Genomic DNA, 24,014 nt, shown 5'->3' with positions numbered 1-24,014 from the left:
TATCAGTTGGTCTTTTAGGAGTAGAGTTATATGATAAACATTATTCTTGTTTCTTTGTAAATCATTGCCAACATATTTAACCTCAGCGCATGTGTGGTGGTGGTGGAAGGGGTAGCATTCCAACAGTGAACTAGGAGGGAAAAGGATTATACTGGAATTGGAAAGTGAGAGTGCCTAGTGCATGGAGATATATCCCTAGGAAAGGCAATCAGAAATCCAAATGACTCTGTCCAAAGTTTTAATGACATTACTTTCAACACACTATATTGTGAACTCACAAAGGAAAGGAAGCATGTCTTATTCATTTTCAAATCTTTCTAGGACTCATTACAATTAAATGCATATTGGGTGGCTGAATAAACGAATATTTCCATGCACTGTCCTCCAGCAATGAGTCAGGGTATTTTTCCAATTCATTTGGAGTGATGTGATTTCTTGGAAGTGGAGATTCCTCATTATAGATAGGCAGGGATTCCCAGTAGTATGTGTGTGCTGGAGATGGTATGTACTGGAGCAAGATGAACAGAACTCTTGCTCATTTCTCCATTTTATGTCCTTTCCAACTCTACCCAATGCTGTTCTAATACAGATTTTCAAAAACACCATTGTGTCATTCCTGAAATTACATAAAAGCCAACACATTTACAAATGATAATAATTCTCAGTGGAATGGAGAAGAAAGTGATGATCCAAACTTAAAATCTTTTTTTTTAAAGATAAATTAAATGGGTCAACCTTCCTCCTACTTAAACTTAACCTACCTAAATGTATCCAAGATTTATTAGTCTTTTTTTCTTCAACAGATGAAAAAATCAGGGTCCATATGCAGACCAGCAAAAGATGAATGTGATTTTCCTGAGGTTTGTACTGGCTACTCTTCTGCATGTCCTAAGGACAAATTCCAAGTAAATGGATTTCCTTGCAAGAATGCAAAAGGCTACTGCTTCATGGGGAAATGTCCCACCCGGGATGATCAGTGCTCTCAATTCTTTGATAATGGTGAGAGACAATTACACTGAATGGCTGATAAACATAATAGCTATTATGTTATTATCCTGTAAAGATTTGGGGGCAAGATTGAAGATAATGCCATTTGTGGCATTCTTCCCAGATCTTACCTTGAATCTCTCTGGATATTACCTTAATATTAGTTGATATTACCTCTAATATTAATTAACTAGCTCAGTATGTAGGTTAAGGTATGTTCGTTATTTTTTTATATCCATACTCCTCCATAAAATATCTTCCTGATGCAATAAGAGAGCTTTAAAGGGATTTATTTATCCCATTCTGCCTTACCCCTACATGATACTGAAGTTCCAATTACATTAGAAAAATAAGATATTTTATGATTTATAACGTTCATGTTTTTATTATTTTACTCTAATCATTCCATTTTGAATCCTAGAGGTGAAAGACAGTTCTGATCTCTGCTATGAAATGAATAAAAAAGGAAATAGATTTGGATACTGCAAAAACAAGGAAAACAGAGTAATTCCTTGTGAAGAGAAGTAAGTAACATGTAAAGAAAAGCAAGTGCCTTCTAAGAATTTTTTTGCAAATTCAGAACTTCTCTTGTTCTGACAGCTGCTAACCTCTTTTTACTGAGGAGATTAGGAGGAGAGGGAGTGAGGGAACGTGCACACATCCCTGACTGTGTAACTGGCATTTACATACTATATTTATGAGTAGAAGGTCATGGGATATAAGGAGGAAAGATGGGAAAGAGTTAAAATTCTTAGGAAAGAAAGGGAGGAAGAGAAGTTACAAAAAAAATAGGACAGAGCAAACAGGAGGAGGAAAATAAAGTGGAAAAGGGGAAAAGAAGCCAAGAGAGGGAAACAAGTGAAGCCATAACAAGAAAAGAAGAGTAGAACTTCAAATTGGAAGGAAGGGGAGAAGTGGAAGCTAGATCTGATTTTAAAAAGTATTAGCTGTGTCATTCTTCCAGATTTGTTATACTCAGAAAGGCTTTTTTTTTTTTTTTTCTGTGCCACGAAACAGGATTTGGACTGAAAACAACAACAGAAACCTTTGGTCAAAGGTTTCACCTATTCTAGGTGAAAGTGGGCAGTCACTTAACTTCCTCTTACTTCCAGTTGTTGCCTAGTCTGTAAAATGGGTATTATAATAATATCAAACTCACAGGTTTGTTGTGAGAATTAACTGATGTGCTCTGTGCAAGAAAGAAATCTTAACATCTTGATGAAAGTTAGACTAACTCAAATTACTAATAGGAAATACCCTTCTGTAAACTTGAGCTAATACTGAAATGTGAGAACCACAGAACTATAAAGAAATACAATCATTTTACATCTTCACCTACTCATCACAGTTCCCAGAATCAGGACTTTGTCTAACCTTTCACCCTGCTTCTCTTGGTGCTTCTACAGCCCATTGATAAGCCTGGGTCTAGAGAAAAGTGGCCAGACCACTTCAATGCCAGCCTCATCTCTATAAATTTCTATTTCCTGGTCACAAGTCTGAAAATATTCTCCCTTTCCTTCAGAGATGTCAAATGCGGGAAGATACACTGCAGCAGAGGGCAGCATTCATCTCTTCCTGGAAAAGAAAAGATTAATCACCTTAAGAAGATTTCAAAGCAGAATATCACCAATGAGTGCAAAACTTTTATTTTATACCACAAGTCTAAAGATTTGGGCCTGGTTGCTCCTGGAACAAAATGTGGAGATGGAATGGTAAGATGAAAGCCCTTTGTTTTATTAAAACTTCTTGGTTCAGCCACTTCAAAACATTATTTTCTATAATTGGTTCCTGAGGGCATATAAATGGGAAAGCAGAAACAAATGGGCAACTTTTTTTTAATTGAGCAAAGTGATAATAACACTGTAATAAATATTCATTTTGCCTAATCTCTGTTATACAAAATGATATGTGAATGTGATAAATGTGCTTAATTAGTATCTTACAGTAGACAGCTAGTGAAATTGTAGACATAATTTTTTAAATTAATTTGACTATGAAGTAGCCATATTTTCTTCAATTATTTTATTCATTTGGCCATATTTATTGGGCACATACTCTGGTGCCAGTAGCCATACTGGACACAAATGATGAAAATATGAGTGTACATGAGAATTTCATAAATTAAATTATATGTATTACAATCTAACACAAGTGCTTTCATAGTGGTGTAATTAATGAACATTTGAGTCCAAAGGAAGAAGTGATTGCCTTCACTTGGAGAACATGAATGGCATATTATGATGCCATTAAATGAGTGACATTTCAGCTTTGACATGATGAACATTTTTCAATTCAGACAAAATGAGAAAAGACTTTTTAAAAAGAAATACCTACGTCATACGCAAAGGTATAAAATGAATGGCACAGTCAGGTAACTGACAATTTCAGTGTGACTGGAGCTTTGGGTAAAATGTCAGAAAATGAAGTTGAGCAGCTAGAATAAGGCCAGATCAGAAGAGGTTTATCATTCCAGGATGAAAACTTTAGAATGTGTACTAAAAACAACAGCCAACTCATCAAGGTTTATAAACACAAGAATATATGGAAAACATAATACTTTTTAAAAATCAGTTATTTTGAAATAATATAGTTTCTGTCTGTGATATATGTCCTCTCCTCTCATACCACCACCCACAAACATTACAGTTTCATTCATATAATGTGATAGAGAAATGAATTGAAAAACAAAATTCAGAATGTAAAAAAGGGAATTAGAATTTAATAATTTAATGGAGACTTATATTTCAGATCTCTATACTTAACTATTAGTTTCCCATTAAAATAACTGAATATCAAAATGATGAAGAATCTACATTTGTTAAATTTTAAGTATGTGTATCAATCACATATTAGAAAGTTCGAGTACTTTCAATGATAGTGTGTATGTGGTATCAGGCTAAAGAAAATACCAAACAATTTTCTATTCACTCCAGGTAAGAAAAATCATCCAGGAATACTAAGCAGAAGTATGACTTACCCTTCATAGAACCCCATAATGAGTGGCAGTGATTGACCAAAGGAATTTATAGGGAAGCAGTTGTTACTGAATCTTGATCTTATAAGCATGTTTGACCATATGCCCCCACATAGAGTGCCTATTTTTTCAAGAGAAGTCTTAATATAGAAGTATACCAATCACAATGGTGCCAGTTATTGGGTCAATTCATAATGAGGGAATTCATGAATAACAAATGCCAGTTTATAGACGTATCACAAAGATACTAGTTATAGGCTTTTCATCTCATTTTACATTGAGAGACTATTTTTAGATATGATTAAATTAAAATGAGTAAAAACATTCTAGTTTCTCATAATAGTTTTTCTTTCTGGGTAAAATTTGATTTGGCATAGAAAATGAGGGCAAACATATCCCATTGCCCTTGGATGCCTTTTTCCTTAGTAATATAGATAAGAAAAATAAAACAAAAGGAAAACAGTGAGAATAGATGAAAAGGGAAGGATAATAGAGTGGAAAGGAAGAAGAGTAGAGGAGAGAGGGGAAGGAAGGAAAAATACTAATTAGTCTTCTCTGGCACAAAAGAATTGCTGCAAACCTGTCTCTGTAGTTTTCTCTTTATTAAACATATAAAAATGGCAAAACCAAAATAAGAAACATTTCAATGTTTCCTTTAGTTGAGCCTGAAGTATGTGAAAAGAGATTTACATGGGCTTTAGCAGCATTTTCCAGTGTTTATTTGATCATGCATATATGAAAATCCATTCTATAAGGATAAGCAAAGAAGACAAATAGCAGCAGACAAAAGAATTCAACAGTGTGAACAATGGAGATTAATCTGAGGACTCACAGATGTTAGTCCCCTATGAAACAAATACACACTAAAAAAGAGAGAAATTCTTTAGAAAAAAGTTAAATTTATATTTTAATCAGATTTAAAAGAATATTAAATCTATAAAAATGGTATTATTTGAAAACAACAAGCACTGCTTTCAAATTACAAAATAAATCATAATTACTGATTTATATGTAATTTGAGCAGTAAACCATGAAATGTAGTAAGCCACAAAAAATAGTAAATTAGAAACTAAACCTCTTAACACTCAAGAATGAGATAAAGGAACTCTAAAGAAGAAAATGAATAAAAACAGGAAAAATAGTTCTAAGAAACCTGATATAGTTTTAATAGGAATCCTAGATAAAGAGACCATAATATAGGTAAAAGTGTAATTAAAGATATAATAATAAAAAAAGTCCCTGAGCTGAAGAATGTATAAAATAAAAACTCATTTAGTATCAGGAAAAATTCATAGGAAGAAGTGAGCATTTAGACTAACCTTCACAGCATGAAGTCAACAATAAAGAAAATGTTCTATAAGCACAAAAGAAGGCAAGTATCATTTTTCAACAACAACAAAAAAAAACTATCAGGTTATCATTATATTTATCTTCAAAAAGAAATGCCAGAAAATAATGCAACAAAATCTATGGAGCTTTGGAGAATGGAAGTATTAGGACCCTAAAACCATACATACAGCCAAATTATTATTCAGATAGTAAAGCAATAGAAGGACATCCTCACATACTTTATGATGAAAAAAACTATGGTAAATTAGACAGCATTTTTTTCTGAAAAGAAAAATAGTCAAGGAAATACTCTAGCCAACTGGGAAATGAATTAAACTAAAAAGTTAAATGAGAAGAAAGAACATTAAGGAAAGAGTTGCAAGCAAGAAAATCTATACTAATTTTGAGTAAATTCTAGTTATTTATTATTAATGTGTTTATTATAAGAGCTTAAAAAATATATTGAATAGTGAATAATAACAATCTTTACAAATTTCAATTTTCTCAAATACATGAATTAAGAAGAAGAAAAAAGAATAAAAAGTGTGACAAATGTCTTATCTTATGTAAGGAAGAGTTAATGCTTATTTAGTTTTGAAAACGATAAAATGATTTATATTTAAATATTTTAATGTAAACTGAATCCATGTTTAGAAAACAAAACATAGCTTTTAAATAGTTGCAGAAAAAAGTAATAAAGATAAAAAGATAAGCTAAAATGTCTAACATTTAAAATCATATAATAAGATGAAAGTAGTAAAATTAAACATATCACTTATCATAATAAATATAAATGGATTAAAATTTCCCTATCTAGAACGTTAAAGTAATTTTTGAATTGGTGGCCAGAAAGAATTTTCAGGGAATTGCATCAGCAAGATGGTGGAATAGGAAATGTCCCAGTAATATCTCCCCACAGCAACAATAATTTGGCAGCCAGTCATGGAAAAAGTACCTTTGTAGGAACTTTGAAATCCAGGTAGGATCTTGCAAAACCATGATGGAATCCAAGACCAGAGGTCCATTTTGAGAACAGACCCATGCCTAGGTGACAGGCTTATTGACCATAGTCCTGGATACAGATCCATAAATACCCATATCTCCTGCTGCTTGACTACAGCCTCATTTGGCTTTGGTACCACCACCAACAACATCGGCCTAGGCACTCTTGGAAGACACATCCATCCATACCCCTGGAGGCAGACCTGCAGATCTTGGTCCAACCACAGATCCTGAAATGGCCCTGTAAATTCATTCCATTCCTTCCTATCCCAAGTGCAGTTCTAGACTATCCTCCTGCCCACAGGATTTCTGGGAAACATGCCTGGTCCATGCACCCAGAGGCACCTTGCTCAATGACCCAACAGAAGCCAAGAATCCAATAAGAGATACAACCACCCATGCACCTAGAAGAAGGCCAGCCATCTGACTCAGGTGCTGTGGTAGACCCTTGTCACATTGCCAGTCCACTTGATCAAGGTCACAGAGGCACTCCTGTCCACCCAGATACAATGCAGAATCCACATCTACCCAAGCCCTTAGTCACAGAGCAGTAAACTGCAAATCTTACTACAGACCAGATGGCAGCCACATAACCTGGCTCTAGTCTCACTCAACTGCAATCCTGGAAGCAATCCCATCAGCCCAGGGATCCAACAAGAGGTTTTTACCTGACAAAACCAATCTGTAAAACCTGGAAAATATGTCTGCTCCTTGAAATGCACAGACACCAATGCAACAGTACATGAATCACAAAGATTCAGGCAAACATAATACCATCTGAAGAAAACTCATAAAGCTCTAGCAACTGATCCTGAAGAAATGGATATCTAAGATTTGCTTGACAAAGAATTTAAAGTAATCATTTTAAAGAAGCTCAAAAGGATGCAAGGGACCACAGATAGATGACTAAATGAAATCAGGAAAGCAATGCATGAACAACATAAGTTTAACAAAGAAATAGAAACCATAAAAAAAGAACCAAACAAAAATTCTGGAGCTGAAAAGTACATTATAGAAATGAAAAAGTCAATGGAAAACTTCAACAGCAGACTGGATCATTCAAAAGAAAAAAAATCAGCAAACTTGAAGATAAGTCATTTGAAATTAGAAAGTTGGAGGAACAAAAGAAAAAAGAATAAAAACTAGTGAAGAAAGCATATGGAACCTATATGACACCAATGACAAAAAATGAATATATGCATTATGTGAGTCCCAGAAGAAGAAAGAGAGAGAAAGGGGAATAAAGATTATTTTTAAAAATAATGGCTGAAAATTTGCCAAATATTTGGAAGGATATCAACATTCAGATTCTGAAAGTTCAAAAAACTCCAAGTGAGACCAATCCAAAGAATATCCAGAGATACATTATAACCAAATTGTCAAAAGTCAAAGACAGAAAGAGAATTTTGAAAACAAGAGAAAAGCAACTCATCATATAAAAGGGAATGACCATAAAACTATCAATAAATTTCTCAGCAGAAGTCTCACAGGCCAAGAGAGAGTAGGATGATATATCCAAAGTACTAAACAAAACAAAATAAAACAAAAATAAAAACAAAAAACAAAATAAATAAACAAAAAACAAAACAAAGAAAACCTCTGCCAACCCATAGTGCTGTATCCAGCAAAGCTATGCTTCAGAAATGAAAAAGAATTAAAGCCATTCTCAAGCAAAAACTGAAGGAGTGCAACACCACTAGACCTGCCTTACAAGTAGTGTTAAACGAAACTCTTCAAGTTGAAACAGAGGATGCTAAGTAACAACATGAAAACATTTGTAGTATAATTTTCATTGGTAAAGGTAAATATACAGTCAAATTCAAAATGTTTTTAATACTGTGAAGGTAGTCTATAAGTGTATTTTAACTCTAACATAAAAGTTAAAAGACAAGAATATTAAAAATAACTATAGCTACAATAGTTTGATACTGGGTACACAATATAAAGAGATGTAAAGTGTGATATTAACAGCATGAAATATGGAAGGAGGGGAAGTAAAAGTATAGTAACCACAATGATTAAAAAAAAAAAGCTAGTAGATACACAAAAGATAAAGAGAAAAAACATCAAAGCATATCACTGCAAAAAATCAACAAAGCACAAAGGAAGACAGGAGAAGAGAAAGGAAGGAACAAAGAAGCTATAAAGCAGTCAGAAAACAATTAACAATGAAAATAGTAAGTTCTTAACTATCAATAATTACATTAAGTCTAGATTTATCTCTCCAAAAGACACAGATTGTTGGGTTAAAAAACAACAACCAGGATCCAACAATATATGACCTACAAAACACTCATGTGATGTTTAAGGACATAGGCTTAAAGTGAAAGGATGAAAAAATATTACATGCAAAAGGCAACAAAAAGAGAATAGTGTGGCCATATTTATATCAGACAAAATACATTTTCAATCATAATCTGTCACAAGAAACAAAGATGATCACTATGTGATGATAATGGGGTCAATTCATCAAGAGGATGTAACAGTTTTAAGTATACATAATATGCACCGAACATTGGAGGACCTAAAGATATAAAGCAAATATACACTAAACAGAAAGGAGAAATACAATAATAGTATGGTACTTTAATACCCCACTTTCAACAATGGATAAGTTATTTACACAGGAAATCAAAAAGAATACAATAGGCTTGAATAACTCTATAGACCAAATGGACCTAACAGATATATACAGAATATTCCATCCAGCAGCCAGAGAATACACACTTTTCTCAAGTAAACTTGGAATATTCTCTGAGATAGATCATATGCTGGGCTACAAAACAAGTCTCAACACATTTAGGAAGACTGAAATAATATCAAATATCTTTTCTGACCATAATAGGAAACTAGAACTCAATAACAGGAGGAAATTTGGAAAATTCACAAATATTTGGAAATTGAACAATACACTCCTGAAAAAAAATGAGTAAAGAAGAAATTAAAAGGGCAGCCAAAAGATACCTGATACAAAGGAAAATGGAAACACAACATAGCAAACTTATGAAATGCAGCAAAACCAGTTCAAAGAGGGAAGTATATAGCGATAAAGTCTATCTTAAGAAAAAAGAAAAATTTCAAATAAGCAACCTAATGTTATACTTAAAGGAACTAGAAAAAGAAGAAAAAAACTAAGTCCAAAGTTAGCAGAAGTAAGGAAATAACAAAGATTTTTTAGAGCAGAAATAAGTGAAACAAGAAAGACAATAGAAGAGATTAAAAACTTGTTTTGGTTTTTAGAAGGTAAAGAGAATTGACAAACCTTTAAGTAGACTGACCAAGAACAAAGGGAGAGGATTCAAATAATGAGATTATAAATGATAAAGGAGAAATTACAACTGATATCACAGAAATACAGAGGATCATAAGAGAATACTATGAATAATTATACAAGTTGAATATTTAAAAGAAATGGATAAATTCTGAGAAATATATAATGTACCAAGACTAAATGATGAAGAAATAGAACATCTGAACAAATAGGAGATCAAAACAATAATTAATAATCTCCCAACAAAGAAAAGCCCAGAACTGGATGTTTTTGTATGTGACAACAAAAGCACAGGCAAAAACGTAAAAATAAATAAGTGAGACTATATCAAAGTAAAAGATTTCTTCAGCAAAGGCCACAATCAAGAAAATGAAAAAGTAATCAATGGAATGGGAAAAAATATTTGCAAGCCACATATCTGATAAAGGGTTAATAGATAAAAATAATAAGTAACTCATGCAACCAATAGCAAAAAAACAAAAACAAAAATAGTCCAATTAAAAAAAAATGAGCTAAGGACCTGAATGGTTATTTTTTCCCAAAGAAGATATACGAATGACCAACAAGCAAATGAAAAGGAGTTCAACATCATTAATATTCAAGGGAATGCAAATCAAAGCCACTATGAGATATCACCCCACACCTGTTAGGATGGTTATTATCAAAAAGACAACAAATAAAAACTGTTGGTGAGGATGTGGAAAAAAAAGGTACCCTCGTGCACTGTTGGTGGGAATGTAAATTGGTATAGCCATTATAGAAACAGTATGGTGGTTCCTCAGAAAATTAAAGATAGAACTCCCTATGATCCTGGAATCTCACTTTTGGGCACATAATCTAAAAAAGTTGAAATTGGGATCTTGAAGAGTTATCTGCACTCCCGTGTTCATTGCACCATTATTTACAATAGCCAAGATATGGAAACAATCTAAATGTCCTTTGACAGGTAAATGGATAATGAAAATGTAATATATATATATAAAATATCACAACAATATAAAATATATAATAACAGAATATATATAATGGAATATTATTTAGCTTTTAAAAAAAGAAGGAAATTCTGTCAGTTACAACAATGTGGATAAACTTGAAGGACATTTCATGTATACTAAGCAAAATAAACCAGTCACAAAAAGACAAATATTGTATGATCTAACTTATATGTGGAGGCTAAAAAAAAGCAGAGAGTAGAATGATGGTTGCCAGGTGGGGGAAACGGGGAGATGTTGGTGAAAAAGTACAAACTTTATGTTATGAGTAAATTCTGAAGGTCTAATGTAGATCTTGGTGGCTATAGTTAAATACTGTATTTTAAGTGTTCCCAGTACAAAAAAAGTAACTAAGGTGATGGATGTGTTCATTAGGTTGTTTGTGGTAATCATTTCACAATGTATAAGTATACTAGTCATCATGATATGTACTTTAAATATACACAATTTTTATTTGTCTATTATACCTCTATAGAGTTGGAAAAGCATTTCTTTGTATATGCTTTTTAAAAGAAATGGATAAAAATAAAAATAACAGGTAAAAATTAAATAAATGGGCGAAGATAAGCCATGTAATAATTATAAGCAACAAATACAAGAATTTGGTTATAAAATGTACAAAAAATAACAAACAAAATTTAAAACAAAGCTAATAAGCATAAATAAGATTAATTGATATTGACAATAACAAAATGCCTAATCGGCAACTGTGACGTAGCAAGCATAGATCCTTATCAAATCAAAATAAAACTTGATAGAAATAATAAAAGAAATTGTTGTACCTATGATTACAGAATCTTTGATAAATTAACATTTGAAAAATTAGTAAAGATATAGACATTTTAATAATGGGTTTATATAAAACAATATTTGAATGTACCCTATATTCATTTCAGATATCTCTCAAACATTTATGGAGGATTTCTTCTTCTACAGAAGATTTTACATGTGTTTTTTTACAGTAGAAAAAATCATGTAAATTCTAAAAGCAAGTTATTAATTCATATGGGTAACTTCATTTCCAGGTGTGCAGCAATGGTGAATGTGTGAAACTTGAAAAGTTCTACAATTCAACCAATTGTTCTTCTCAATGCAATGAAAATGCTGTAAGATTTGACTCCTTTTTAAATTAATGTTTTGCCAGTCATTTATTTACATAGGACTTCATTCCTGAGTGTGATGTGTGTGTGTGTGTGTGTGTGTGTGTGTGTGTGTGTGTGGTGATTTTTAAATCAAATATACATTTGGGATCCATTTTTTCATGTATCATCCATAAAATTGATCTACAGATCCAAACCAGTATTACACATAGATATTGTCAGTATTGCAAGTGTATATTTTATCATTGGACTGATAATCTAGAAACCCAGTAATTTATGCACATATGAAGTTTAAGCCTGATGTTTAAAGTTGGATCTATCATAATGTCACTTATAGTTTAATTATACCAATGTCAACATTAACCTAAAGCTTTTGACAACTCAACAAAAACTTATAAATACACATATTTATAATTTTTGTGTGTATATATGTATCTATATATATCTAAATATCTATATAAAATATATCTAAGTATATAATATAAGATATAATATAATATATATCCAAATACTAGCAGTACCTAGTAGTTTGCCTTTGTGGATAACATCTCTCCTTAACCCAGTTAATCAGTAACATATAGATAAAGTTTTATATGTATCAGGTACTCTTTCAAGTACTTTACATATATATTAAATTTTACAAGCTTCACAACAGCCTTAAAAGGTGGGTACTACTCCTATACCCACTTTTATAGATGGAGAATAAATCACATAATGTTATGTAAAAGGAAAAGCTGAGATTTAAGTACAGAAAGAATGCATATTCTTAATCATGACACAACGCTCTTTGATGAACTAAACATGGTGCCACCACTTTTTCTCATGTTAATATCATTTCATTACTACTAAGCCTAGCTAGATCTGGCTATGATATGTCTAACTCTAGCAGAGGGCTATTCCTTTAATAAGATTGATGCCATCTAGAAAGATAAGTCAAGCCATCTTGTTCATCTGGTTTTGAATTTGTTAGACTCATTCTCTTGTCCAAAGGCCATCTTCAGAAGTGGTTGCTTGTAATTTTGTTTGCTTTTTTTTTCAAAGGTTGATTCTGATACACAGTTTAATCAGTAAAAGTATGTGTGTGTGTGTGTGTGTGTGTGTGTGTGTGAGTGTCTGTGTGTGTGATGTAGAACTAAGCAAAGTGAGGTGTAAAACACACACATAATCTGATAAAATTATATGACTGATTGCTCTTCCAGGTAGATGGCCATGAACTTGAGTGCCAGTGTGAGGAAGAACAGGAACATGTGGACTGGGGAGAAAACTTCAATGTTACCAGTGAGCATCCTAGACTATACTATCTTGCATATATCCAAAGCCTAGACAATGAGAAAGCTTTTTGCCTTATTTTTGAAACCTAATTTGTATATGTTGTGTTTCTGTGTTGATTTGCATGGTATTTTAATTATTTTGCATATTAAAATACCCAAATTTGAATTTACAACAATTGTCTTTTAGAATCAATATATCTTCTTCTAGTTAAATTTGGATTAGATCTTCTAAGAACCCATAACACAACAAGGCCTTTTCTATAGTCAGTTAATAACTGACAGTCAAAACATTTAGGGCTGATTGTGGTTTTTAAACATAATGGAGTCTTGGGTGGATTGTCAATGGCTAATACAGATGATAATTTCTCTAATGTCTTGGTCTTTTGCTTTATATTTTTTAAAAAAAATTGGAGGAAGGGGGAATTAAAATCCTTTAAGGAAGGGAAAAGCTGGATTGCAACAGCTCAGTTAATATGCCACTGTCCTAAAATTGATGTCCTGGCTAAAGCTTATGTTTTTTAATGTTGCAGATATATCCATCCTGGTTGTTGTGCTTGTCCTGGTTATTATTGGTGTTGGGGTAGTCGTATTATTAATTCATTACCAGAAATGTATTAAGTTGAAGCAAATTCAGAGGTATGTATTTTCTATGTGTTGAAATGGGACCATTACTGAGAATATATAAGCTTTATCACCACTGATGATACTCCTTGGGGGAGAAGTATAACCCCTTACTGAGGACAAAGTAAGAGTAATTGTAAATCGAGCTTTTACATATTTATGTTCTCTTCTCCAAATGCTTATCCCAGTGGTTCCCAAACTTCTTTACACACTGGAATCATAGGGATTTTTTTAAAAGAATGCTAATTTTAGTTCCTACCTCAGATTTAATTGTTACAGGGTGTAACTTGAGTATCAATCTTTTAGAAATCTCCTAGATGATTAAATATTTACCACAGAGTTATCTAATTGCTTATGTCAATATTCAATTTCCTTCTTGACAGCCCACCTAGAGATACGCTGGGAGTGGAGAATAAAGGATACTTTGGTGATGAGCGGCAGGCAAGAACTGAGCCAATTTTACCTGATATTCATCCCCTCCATGTAAGAAAATGCCATTTGCAATAGTTAATTAATTGATTTAAAAAGAAGTTGCACGTGTTTTTGAAGTGGAACTAGGCCTAATCTAAGTGACATGGGAGAAGCAAAAGAACAGTTTAACATAATTCCACACCAATGAAGGCTTCAATCTACCTGTGGGCAAGGAAAAGATGGCAGGACACAAGCAAACCAAGATTCTATTTTAGAGCAGCATATATTAGTTAAATAAAATATTGATTTGTGCACTATTGGAAAAATTTACAAACATAAACTATATTTTGGGACATAAAACAAGTCTTTTTTAAAAGAATTTATTTATTTATTTGAGAGAGAGCACGACCAGCAGGGAGGAGGGGCAGAAGGAGAGGGAGAAGCAGACTCCCTGCTGAGCAGGGAGCCCAACACGGGGACTCAATCCCAGGACACTGAGATCATGACCTGAGCTGAAGGCAGATGCTTCACTGACTGAGCAACCCAGGCGCCCCGGGACAGAAAACAAGTCTTAACACAATTTAAAAAATTGTAGTTATACAAAATATGTTCTCAAAATAAAATTTTATTAAAAATCAGTAACAGAAAAATATTGGGAAAATCCCCAATTGAAAATTAGATAACAAATTCTAAAAAACACTTGGGTCAAATAAAAACTCAAAAGGGAGAATAGAAAATAAACTAAAGGAAAATGAAACAAAACATACCAAAATTTGTGGGAAGTAATGAAATCAATAATTAAAGGAAACTTTATAGCACTAAAGTCTTATGTTAGAAAAGAAGAAAGGTATCAGATTGATGATATCAGCTTTTATTTTTAAGAAACCAAAAAATTTAAAAAAAAAAGAAAAAGAAAAGCAAATAAAGCTCCATGCAAGTAGAGGACAGGAAAATAATAAGTACTGGGCACCAATGAAATTGAAATCAAAACAAAACAAAAATCACGTAAGAAAAAAAATGAAAGCAAAATTGTTCTCTAGAAATTAATAAATCTTATAAATTTCCATTCAGATTGAGCAGAAAAACATAAAAGAGTCAGCATGACTATCAGGAATCATAAAGGTGACATCACAGGAGAGTATACCCTTATCAAATTGACAATATTTTGAATATGGAGATTAATTTGGAAAATTATAATTTTAATATATTTGACAGTGTAATTAGTGAACTTTTTGAAAGTTGCAAATCATCAAAGCTTTTTCATGAAAAAATAGATAAACTGAATAGCTCTGTATGTAACAGAGAAAACTAAATTTGTAGTAAAAACCTTTCCACAAAAAAATGGTGAATTCTATCAAACATATAATGATGAAATAATACCAATTCTACATAAACTTTTCCAAAAAATGGGAGAGAATCAACATTTCCCAACTGCTTTTATAAGGAAAGTATTTTTCTGTTATACACCTAGAGAAAAACATTACAACAAAGAAAACTATTTGCCAATACTTCTAATAAATATGTGTATAAATATTAAATTTTAGCTAATTGAATTTCACAATGCATAAAACGGATAATGCATTGTGACCAGATGAGGTTTATCCTAGGAAGGTAACATAAAGTTAACATTAAGGACTCAATCAAGCTAATCCACTGTATTATTTTACCAAAAGTAAAATCATATGATCATCTCAACAGATGCAGGAAAAGTATTTGAAAAAATATCTAATATATATTCCTGATAAAACTCAGTAAACTAGGAACATAAGGAAACTTTCTGAACCTGATGAAAGTATCTACCAAGAAACCTAGAGCTAATATCATATTTGTGGTTAAAAAACTGAATACTTTTCCTAAATATCAGGAACAAAGCAATGATGTCCACTGCCACCACTTCAATTAACCATTTTACATGAGATTATAGCCATACAATAAGGAAAAAAAATAGAAAGAAAAAAGTAAACTGTTTTGATTTGCTGAAGACACAATCATCTATCAAAAATCCTATAGTAAATAAAAGTGAATTTAGTAAGATTTTAGGATACAAATTCATATGCAAAAACTTATTGTGTTTCCATATATAAACAATGAGCAATCCAAAAAACAAATGAAACCACAAAATAACATTTACAGCAGCATCAAAAATATGAAATACCTAGAGATAAAGCTGACAAAATATGTAGATAGAAAACTATAAAATATTGATGAGAAAAATTTTAAAAGACCAAAATAAATGGAGGAAATACACTGTTGGGTCAGTTCTCTGCAAATGCATCTGTAAATTCAAAACAATACTAATCAAAGGATTGGCAAGAGTTTTTGTAAAACAAATAAATAAATTTAACAAGGATATAAGAACAATAAATGAAAATTAATTATATTTCCATATACTAGTAACAAATAATGTGGAAATAAAATCAAAAATAAAATTTGAAATAGCACCAAAAATGTGAAATATTTAAGGATACTTCTGACAAAATATGAACCAGAACTATATATGGAAAATGGCAATATGCTGCTGAGAAAAATTTTAAAAGACCTAAATAAAAAGGAGTATATAGATTCACATGTATATTAATATATTGATTGATTTGCCAGTTGATTTGCTAATTGATTCCTTACAAAGGTGCAAAGGCAATTCAGTGGAGAAAGAACAGTCTTTTCACAAATGGTGATGGAACAACTGGATATCCATATGTACAAAGACTAACCGTGATCCATTCCTCAAACCAATAACAAAATTAACTCCAACTGCAATATACACAGAAATATATGTATTTTTTCCTAGTGAAAATTTAAATTAAAAAAATGTACAAACTAAATTATAGTGTTGAGAGGTAAATATTTGGGGGGTAAACATACAATGACATGCAAGAGTGAGTTCATTATTTTAAGTAAGGAATGTGGCTAATTTGAGGGATGGCAATAGTGATAGGAAACTTGAAATGGCAAAGTTTTATTTCTTAACCAAGGCAGTGATTTCAAGGATATTTACCTTAAATAGTTCATTAAGCCATGAACCTGTTTTGTGTGTGTGTTTTATCTGTATTATATTTTCCTGTGAAATGATTAAAAATAAAGGACAACAATACCAATTACTAGTGGGGATATGGACAATGAAAACTCTCATACACAATTAATAAGAGTTTAAGCAGTACAACTATGGGGGAAACTGATACTATTAAAACTGATTGTACATATACCCTATGACACAGCAGTTCCTGTCATATGAATACAGAAATCCATACATGTATATGGGAAAACATTTAGAATTATGTTGCAGTAGCATTATTTGCAAAAAGTGAAAACAATAAAAATGTCTATATACAAAATGAACAAAATCCTATATACTCATACAATGGAACATTACAGAGAAGGTGTGATAAATGAACTACAGATATCTACCACATGAATAAATCTCACAAACACACTGTTAAGATGTCAAATCCAAAAACACACTGTATGACTCAATTTTTATCAAGTTCAAGAACTGGCAAAGCTAATCTATGGTATTAGAAGACAGGGTAGTGATTACCGCAGGGGAAGAGAGAATCTTCCAAGAAGGAGATAAAGTTTTATTTTTTGATTCTGGGCAACTTTGAGCAACTTTCGTTGTGAAAATCCATCCTCTACACTTGTACTTGTGCATTTCTTTGTGTATATTTTACACTAAAGGAAAAGTTGATTGAAATCACAGCTTTAGCAATATATGAAGACCTAAGAGAAAAACCAATAATCTTGCAGAAGTCCGTACAATTAGTGGCTTGTTTACTACCTTTAACAACAGCTATGATTTCTAGTGCATTCAGCTCATTGAAAAAAACTGTAAGTGTCCAAATTAAGAAGGTACAAAGTCATTCCCTTAAAAAAAATTAACCATTGAAGAAGGCATAATTGATAAGACAATACTGATGAAATTACCCAATAGGACTGTCTTGAAGGAGGGAATATAAGCCTTAAATTCAGAGGCTAAGTATTAGCTGACCATTATTAGATGCAAATGCAAATGAAAATATGATAATGTTAGTATTTTTAAGTTAGGATTTTTTTTTGGTTAGTGGTGGCCTGGTAACACAGTTCTAAAGGTTTTGAATGCTTTGCTCCAACTCTACGTGTCACATAAGTCCTGTGTTTCTTACTTCACAATATTGCAGAACATGCTCCCACTCGACCCCCAGAAATACATATATGCTTTTACTGAACTTCACTCGAGTATTTAAGGATGGTTAATCTTTCTCTGGTTATATGATGGTTTATTATTTTTTATTATGCCATTGATGACCCCAAGATGATAAAGCAAGTCTTAATTGTCCACTGGAATGGATGGAAAATATTGTACGATAATTTTAAGCTTACACTTAGATTTGTTGATATGAACAACATGATGCGAATATCAATCTTGTATATTTGCCTTGAGGTTTAAATAAGAAACTATGTAAAGGTACTTATCACAGTGTTTGCTAAATATTAGCACAATATATATTAACACGCTTCATGAATTAATATGAAAAACAGTTGCACTCCTGGAAATGAGAGTCCGGTGAAAAGTGGCCTGAGTATGGGATCAATGATGAATATTCACAGAAGTCAACCAGAGGTTCACACAGAGACCTTGGAGCATATTTGTTTCATTTCCAGAATGCAAGTTCCTTAATAATAATTTCAGTTAAATGAGGGAAAGTAAAAGAGGAACTTAACAAATATTTGTTAGATATATAAATAAATTAAATTCACTATTAATGGTATATGTGCCATAATATGTTATAAACACAGGTTGTATAGGAGAGTTTGTGGCACCAAATCTCACATTTAAGCTTTCTGTATTATTTGTTATAAAGTCATATAAATAACAGTGAATGCTTGTTTGACACATTAGTTACCCATCAAAGGCCAGTTTTCAGCAAAATTGTGGTTTGGGAAGGGTCTTTTGATGTCCTTTCCCTGTTACGTTAATGATGCTTAGGTATTTTTTTCCTCTGGCACCCAGAACCTCTCCTAGGTAGGTCCTGTTTCCACTGGATCATGCTTTCTAGTTGTATTAATGTCCACTGGGGGTTAACAGAAAATACTTTAAAGAGGATAACCTCATCCAGGCATATCTGTAAGTTCTGGAGGTCCTCAAAGACCTTCAAGGTCCAAAAAGGTTGTAGCTGGTTATGGAATTTCAGACATTTGGACTATTCGATTAAGATTTGGAGGCTGAAAGACTTGTCTTGTACAATTTCCTCATAACTCATAAAGAAACTCCCATTCTTCTCGAATTAAGTTTGTTTTATAAGTTCTTAGACTCCTTCATTATAAGAGAATAACCTAGGGAAGAATATTGTTCCCATGTGTTTTAGTATTTGTACATTACTGGGTTGTATTCCAGAGAGAGCTAGAAAATTTATACTGTGCACTTAGGAAATAGTCATACTTGCTTGAATACTAATCGCAGGTTAATAGTATCTCTTTTCACTAGCAAAGAACTGCAGAGTCCTTGGAGAGGCTTCCAACCAGTTTTTCAAGTCCACACTACATCACACTGGTATGGTCCCTTATCTCCTTTCTGTTGGTTGTACTAATTTGTGGCCATTTTAATAATAATTTTGGTGCCACTTAATCATTTGCTGGTTCCTTGAATACGTCCAATAATATAACATAGCTCTCTGATTTGAGGCAGAAATAAGACAGGTCCCATTTATAGCAGGGCTAGGATTAGTTTGAGAAGAGCATGAGAAGTTATGCTTGGTCATGCAGTCAGATACTACCTTTAGGTAAAATATTGACATTGTGTTCATCATGAACTCTTGGGAATTAGTTTTGATTTTTTAAAACAATGCATTAACACATTATTTATCACAATTACTGAGTTTGTTTGTGCCCCTCAAATGGTGCTTTCGAGATTCTACCCTACCCCCAACCCTCAGGGGTCAAAACCCACTGATGGCTTCCAATGGGGCTTTATCAGCCTGAGGGCTTTCCACTGACTGAGGTGTATTCCCTGATCAATATTAATGAAAGAGAAACACATTAGTCAAATTAGCATGCAAATGCCTTAGAGACTAAGTAAAAAAAAAAAGTTATTACAGGAACTCTAGGATCTCCTGAACTGCTTAGAGTCTTTATTTCTGCATCTGTATTTTCAAGGTCCATAGTAGAGCTGGGCACTGAAATCACCAAGATTCTCAACTATGTATTTTTTTAAATCAACAATTCTCATTATGCTTTCTTTATTTATGGCGAAAAGGGTGTGATTAAGATAGCTTTCAGTCTGTGGTTCCACAGAATTGTCCCATCACACAAAAGGATCTCAGAGTATGCCCTACAGTTGGAGTGGAGATGAATAAGCATTTCTCCCCAATCTCCACTCAACCAGTACAGTCCATTTTTATACATTGTTTTTACTGGGATTTCAACAGATATGTTTTCTCAATGAAAGCCCTAGTGCTTGAAAAATGTTTGGAAATCTCTTACTAAATACACTGTTGGAGGATCCACCACAAAGTTTACAAGGAAAAATGGTTTCTGATAAGACTTCACTGGCCAGAAGCATCCCCCATCCTCTCCCATAGCAATTTACAAACTTTCTTAGATTTTTCATGGATCAAGAAGAGATGGTCTGCATGTGTATGTGTTCATGTGTATGTGTCTATGCATGATATATGGTACAGTTCCTGACACAACAAAGTTTATTTATTGCAGAAACCTGCAAATAAAGATCCAAGAGGAATCACTGATCCAGATCAAAGTGCCAAAATGGTAGGTTCCTGTGGCAGATGGTACCACCCCCCCTACTTTTTAATTTTTCGAATGTTAGCATTCTTTGTGTTCTTTACCTACTCATTGGTTGCATAGGGACACCCTCTGTACTTATCAGAAGAATAGGATGGTTGGAATTGTTTTCTGTTATATGCTAACATTTCTAACAGATAATTCAGCAGTGCATGTTTTAGCCCCAGAGTTTCTGACCTGACTGCAGGAGCAAGCTAGAATTTGATAGTGTCAGAGTCTTAACACATGTTAGACATAATAAAAACAAGGCTTTTCTTGTCAAGAAAACAACTTTTCTTGCCCAGGGTATACGCACTTATGGTTTTCATGAAGGATTCTAAAGGACCTAATAGCACTGGTAATTAAAGAGAAGCTACATTCTTCATGAACAGTTATTTCATGATGGTTTCATCAAAGTTTCACTTACCCAGTCAATAACTAACTATATCTGAGGGATGATTTCACTCTTGAATTGCTATGGCTATGTTAGAAAATTTATCAAAAAATTGTGATTTTTGTCAAAGGGAGACAAAATGAGCATTGTTTGGCTACATTTCAGAGTTCATTCATCCATTCATTGATTTCTGTTGAGTTCTACAATGTACTGGGTTAATGTGAAGCTTCCTCCCACAAAACATTCTTCCTCCCACAAAACTTTCTCTGTTGGAATGGGGAAGGAAGGACATTTCTAATGGTCCTTCCTACTCATAATGATGGACCTGTCTCATACTGAAGAGCGGAGAGAGATGCTCCTTAGTGCAAGCAAACTCTTTGACTTCCTGTAATGAAAAACAAAATGATTTTCTTTTGATAACTTGTTCATTTTATAATGATTGTTTAATTAGCCATGTCTAAGGAGATTGGAAAAATGTGAATAAATGTAGTACAACAGAATCCAGAAAAGTTACTGTAATTAGCAGATAAAATTGAGTAACTGAAACATAATATGCTTAATAGACTTTAGAGAAAATAACTTCTTTTTAACCATCTGTTTCTATTTAGAGCTTGAAATTGGATATCCAAAATGGCTGTGCAAGGCTAGGTTGAGAATTCTGGCAGAAAGATCTTCACAACCTTCCCTAGATATTTGCTACACAAACCTCTGGCAGTTTTTCAAAAGTTCTTTATCAAGACAGAAAATGTTAACAAGAAACAACTTCTTTCTATAACATTTACCTATAGAATTTACAACCTCTAGTGTAGACAGATGCTACAAAAAAAATCTTAAAGTTTTTCCAATGTTTTTTAACCTAATACAAAAATAGTCTCCTTGCTCTAGTGTTTTCCTAAAAAAATGTCAATCTAGTTACTTTAAAAAGACTCAAAACCTTGAGGATATTAAATTATACCCCCAAGTCTAAGAAGCAAAACATTGCTTATAAAAGGTTATTTCTTTGGGAGCATAAAACTACTTACCTTAATTGGAATCTGACATGATTACCACTAATTCTGGTTTAAAAGAAATTCTCTCCTGCAGAAATATCAAGAAATTCAGTGCAGGAAGTCATCTGATTCCACTAAATAATTAAAAGGTAGATGGCTGTCTGGCTTATGTCCTGTCAGTGAAGGAGGCAGAATAGTCATCTTAACTTCAGAGTAGTTCTTAAAATTGTCGTGGCAGCAAAGGAAGACATGAAGTGCTCCTGGTTAAATTCCTGGACTCTAATTATAAACTCGGAAATTTCTAAACTCTTAAATTTCTAGAATTCCTTATGAACCTGACAGAAGTCAGGGAGTTATAAGAATTTCAGAAAATTAACTCCATCAGAGAAGAAATACTCACAATTCCTATGAAGTGCTTGTGAGATCTTTATAATACACAGATTTGAGCACTTACTGTGTAATTTCTGTGCCATCTCTACCCCTCCCTGATGATGGTGTATGGGGCTTGCCCAGGAATGATTTCAGCTGTTTCTTATAAAAATGTTTCCCAACATGTTCTCTTGTGTTCTTTATTTTCTTTTTGTTACCTGTTAAAGCTATATGCAATTGTTTTTTTTCATTTACTGAAATGAAGGTTTCAAGTGTGAAATGAGAATTTTCTGATTCAATAAATAAAGGCTGCAAATCAAGGAAGAAAGCTGGTTGTTCTTGATGAAACTCTTCTTGCTATTGTGACTAGTTGATGGGAGGACAGAGTGAGATCGGCAAAGGACAGCGGGGACTCAGCACTTTATACCTAGCGAGCATTTATTTATTTATTTGAATGAGAGAGTGTGTGTGCAAGAACAGTGAGGGTTAGAGAAAGAGGGAGAGAGAGAGAGTCTCAAGCAGGCTCGAAGCCCAGCATGGAGCCTGACTCGGGGCTCAATCTCACGACCCTGAGATCATGACCTGAGCCAAAATCAAGAGTTGGACGCTTAACAGACTGAGCCACCCAGGCGCCCCTAGTGAGCTTTTAATAAACATTTGTTGTTCTAATTAAAGCCATCCGTTTAAGAAAGAATATTGGTGATTGCATACTGAAAGCCAAAGAAGCTAATTTAAATGTTTTATGCAAATTTGTGAAAAAAGGAATTCTGTGTCACATATTCTGGCCTCATGAAAGCAAATAATAGTCCTCCAATGTCCCAAATGAAGGAACAGTCACATATTTGTATTTACTTGAACAATACATATGTTGATGAACAATATATACTTTGGTGATACGTTCTTCCCCCTAAAAAAGGATCACCTTCTTGATTCATTATTTTTCTTATTGTTCTCATATTTCTTCCAAAAGACTCACTATCCCCTTTGCCTTGGGTTCCACATTCAGCCAACTACTAATTTCTGGTGATTTGATTTTTTTTTCAAGTTTCTTCTCTCTCTCCAATTATGTCTGGTACCACCTGAGTCCTCCGGCTTCATTGCTTCCTGCCTAGATAATCACTCTGGATTTCCAATCTTCTCCCCCGTTCTTCAGATAATCCCAGAAACCTTCTGACAGTTAAGCTCCTTTTTTATTTTGGGGAATATTCTCCATGCTTGCCCCTATTACTTATCTGAGCCCCTAGAGACTTGACCTACACTTCTTTCAGATGCTACTACTATGTGTTCTATTTCTTAGGGATCTTCTCCTTCCAATACCGTCTGCAGATTAGGAAGCATCTTCATGGTTTCTCCCTACAAGTGGTCCCTTGTAGATCCAATGCCATCCCTGGTTATGGAGCCAATTATGATTTCGTAGCCCTAGTATTTCTGGCTCTTGTCGCCCCTGAGAGTTTGAGTCCTTTCCCTTGAATGAACAGTTGCCGACATAACTCGTGTTGAGAATGGACGGACCCACTGGACCTACAGTCTAAGGACCTCTGTCTTCCTCCT

General features: G+C 33.3%; 1 protein-coding gene across 1 annotated transcript in view; it reads left to right on the top strand.

Moving 5' to 3' along the window:
• Positions 1–22,771, top strand: part of ADAM7 (ADAM metallopeptidase domain 7) — a 95,838-nt gene extending 73,067 nt beyond the window's left edge. Inside the window, exons 14-22 of the mRNA XM_073891244.1 lie at positions 804–999; positions 1,409–1,511; positions 2,510–2,699; positions 11,581–11,661; positions 12,855–12,933; positions 13,457–13,562; positions 13,931–14,030; positions 20,643–20,699; positions 21,714–22,771. Of these exons, the coding sequence (XP_073747345.1) occupies positions 804–999; positions 1,409–1,511; positions 2,510–2,699; positions 11,581–11,661; positions 12,855–12,933; positions 13,457–13,562; positions 13,931–14,030; positions 20,643–20,699; positions 21,714–21,758 (957 nt within the window). The 3' untranslated portion in view covers positions 21,759–22,771. The remainder of the gene's footprint in view (positions 1–803; positions 1,000–1,408; positions 1,512–2,509; positions 2,700–11,580; positions 11,662–12,854; positions 12,934–13,456; positions 13,563–13,930; positions 14,031–20,642; positions 20,700–21,713) is intronic.
• Positions 22,772–24,014: the final 1,243 nt, after the last annotated feature.

The sequence above is a fragment of the Callorhinus ursinus genome, unplaced genomic scaffold (assembly GCF_003265705.2).
Source record: "Callorhinus ursinus isolate GAN/ISIS: 27379988/994484 unplaced genomic scaffold, GSC_fseal_2.0 scaffold4, whole genome shotgun sequence".
Taxonomy (NCBI): domain Eukaryota; kingdom Metazoa; phylum Chordata; class Mammalia; order Carnivora; family Otariidae; genus Callorhinus; species Callorhinus ursinus.
The sequence above is the reverse complement of the archived record's forward strand: the minus strand, read 5'-3'. Positions and strand labels throughout refer to the sequence as shown.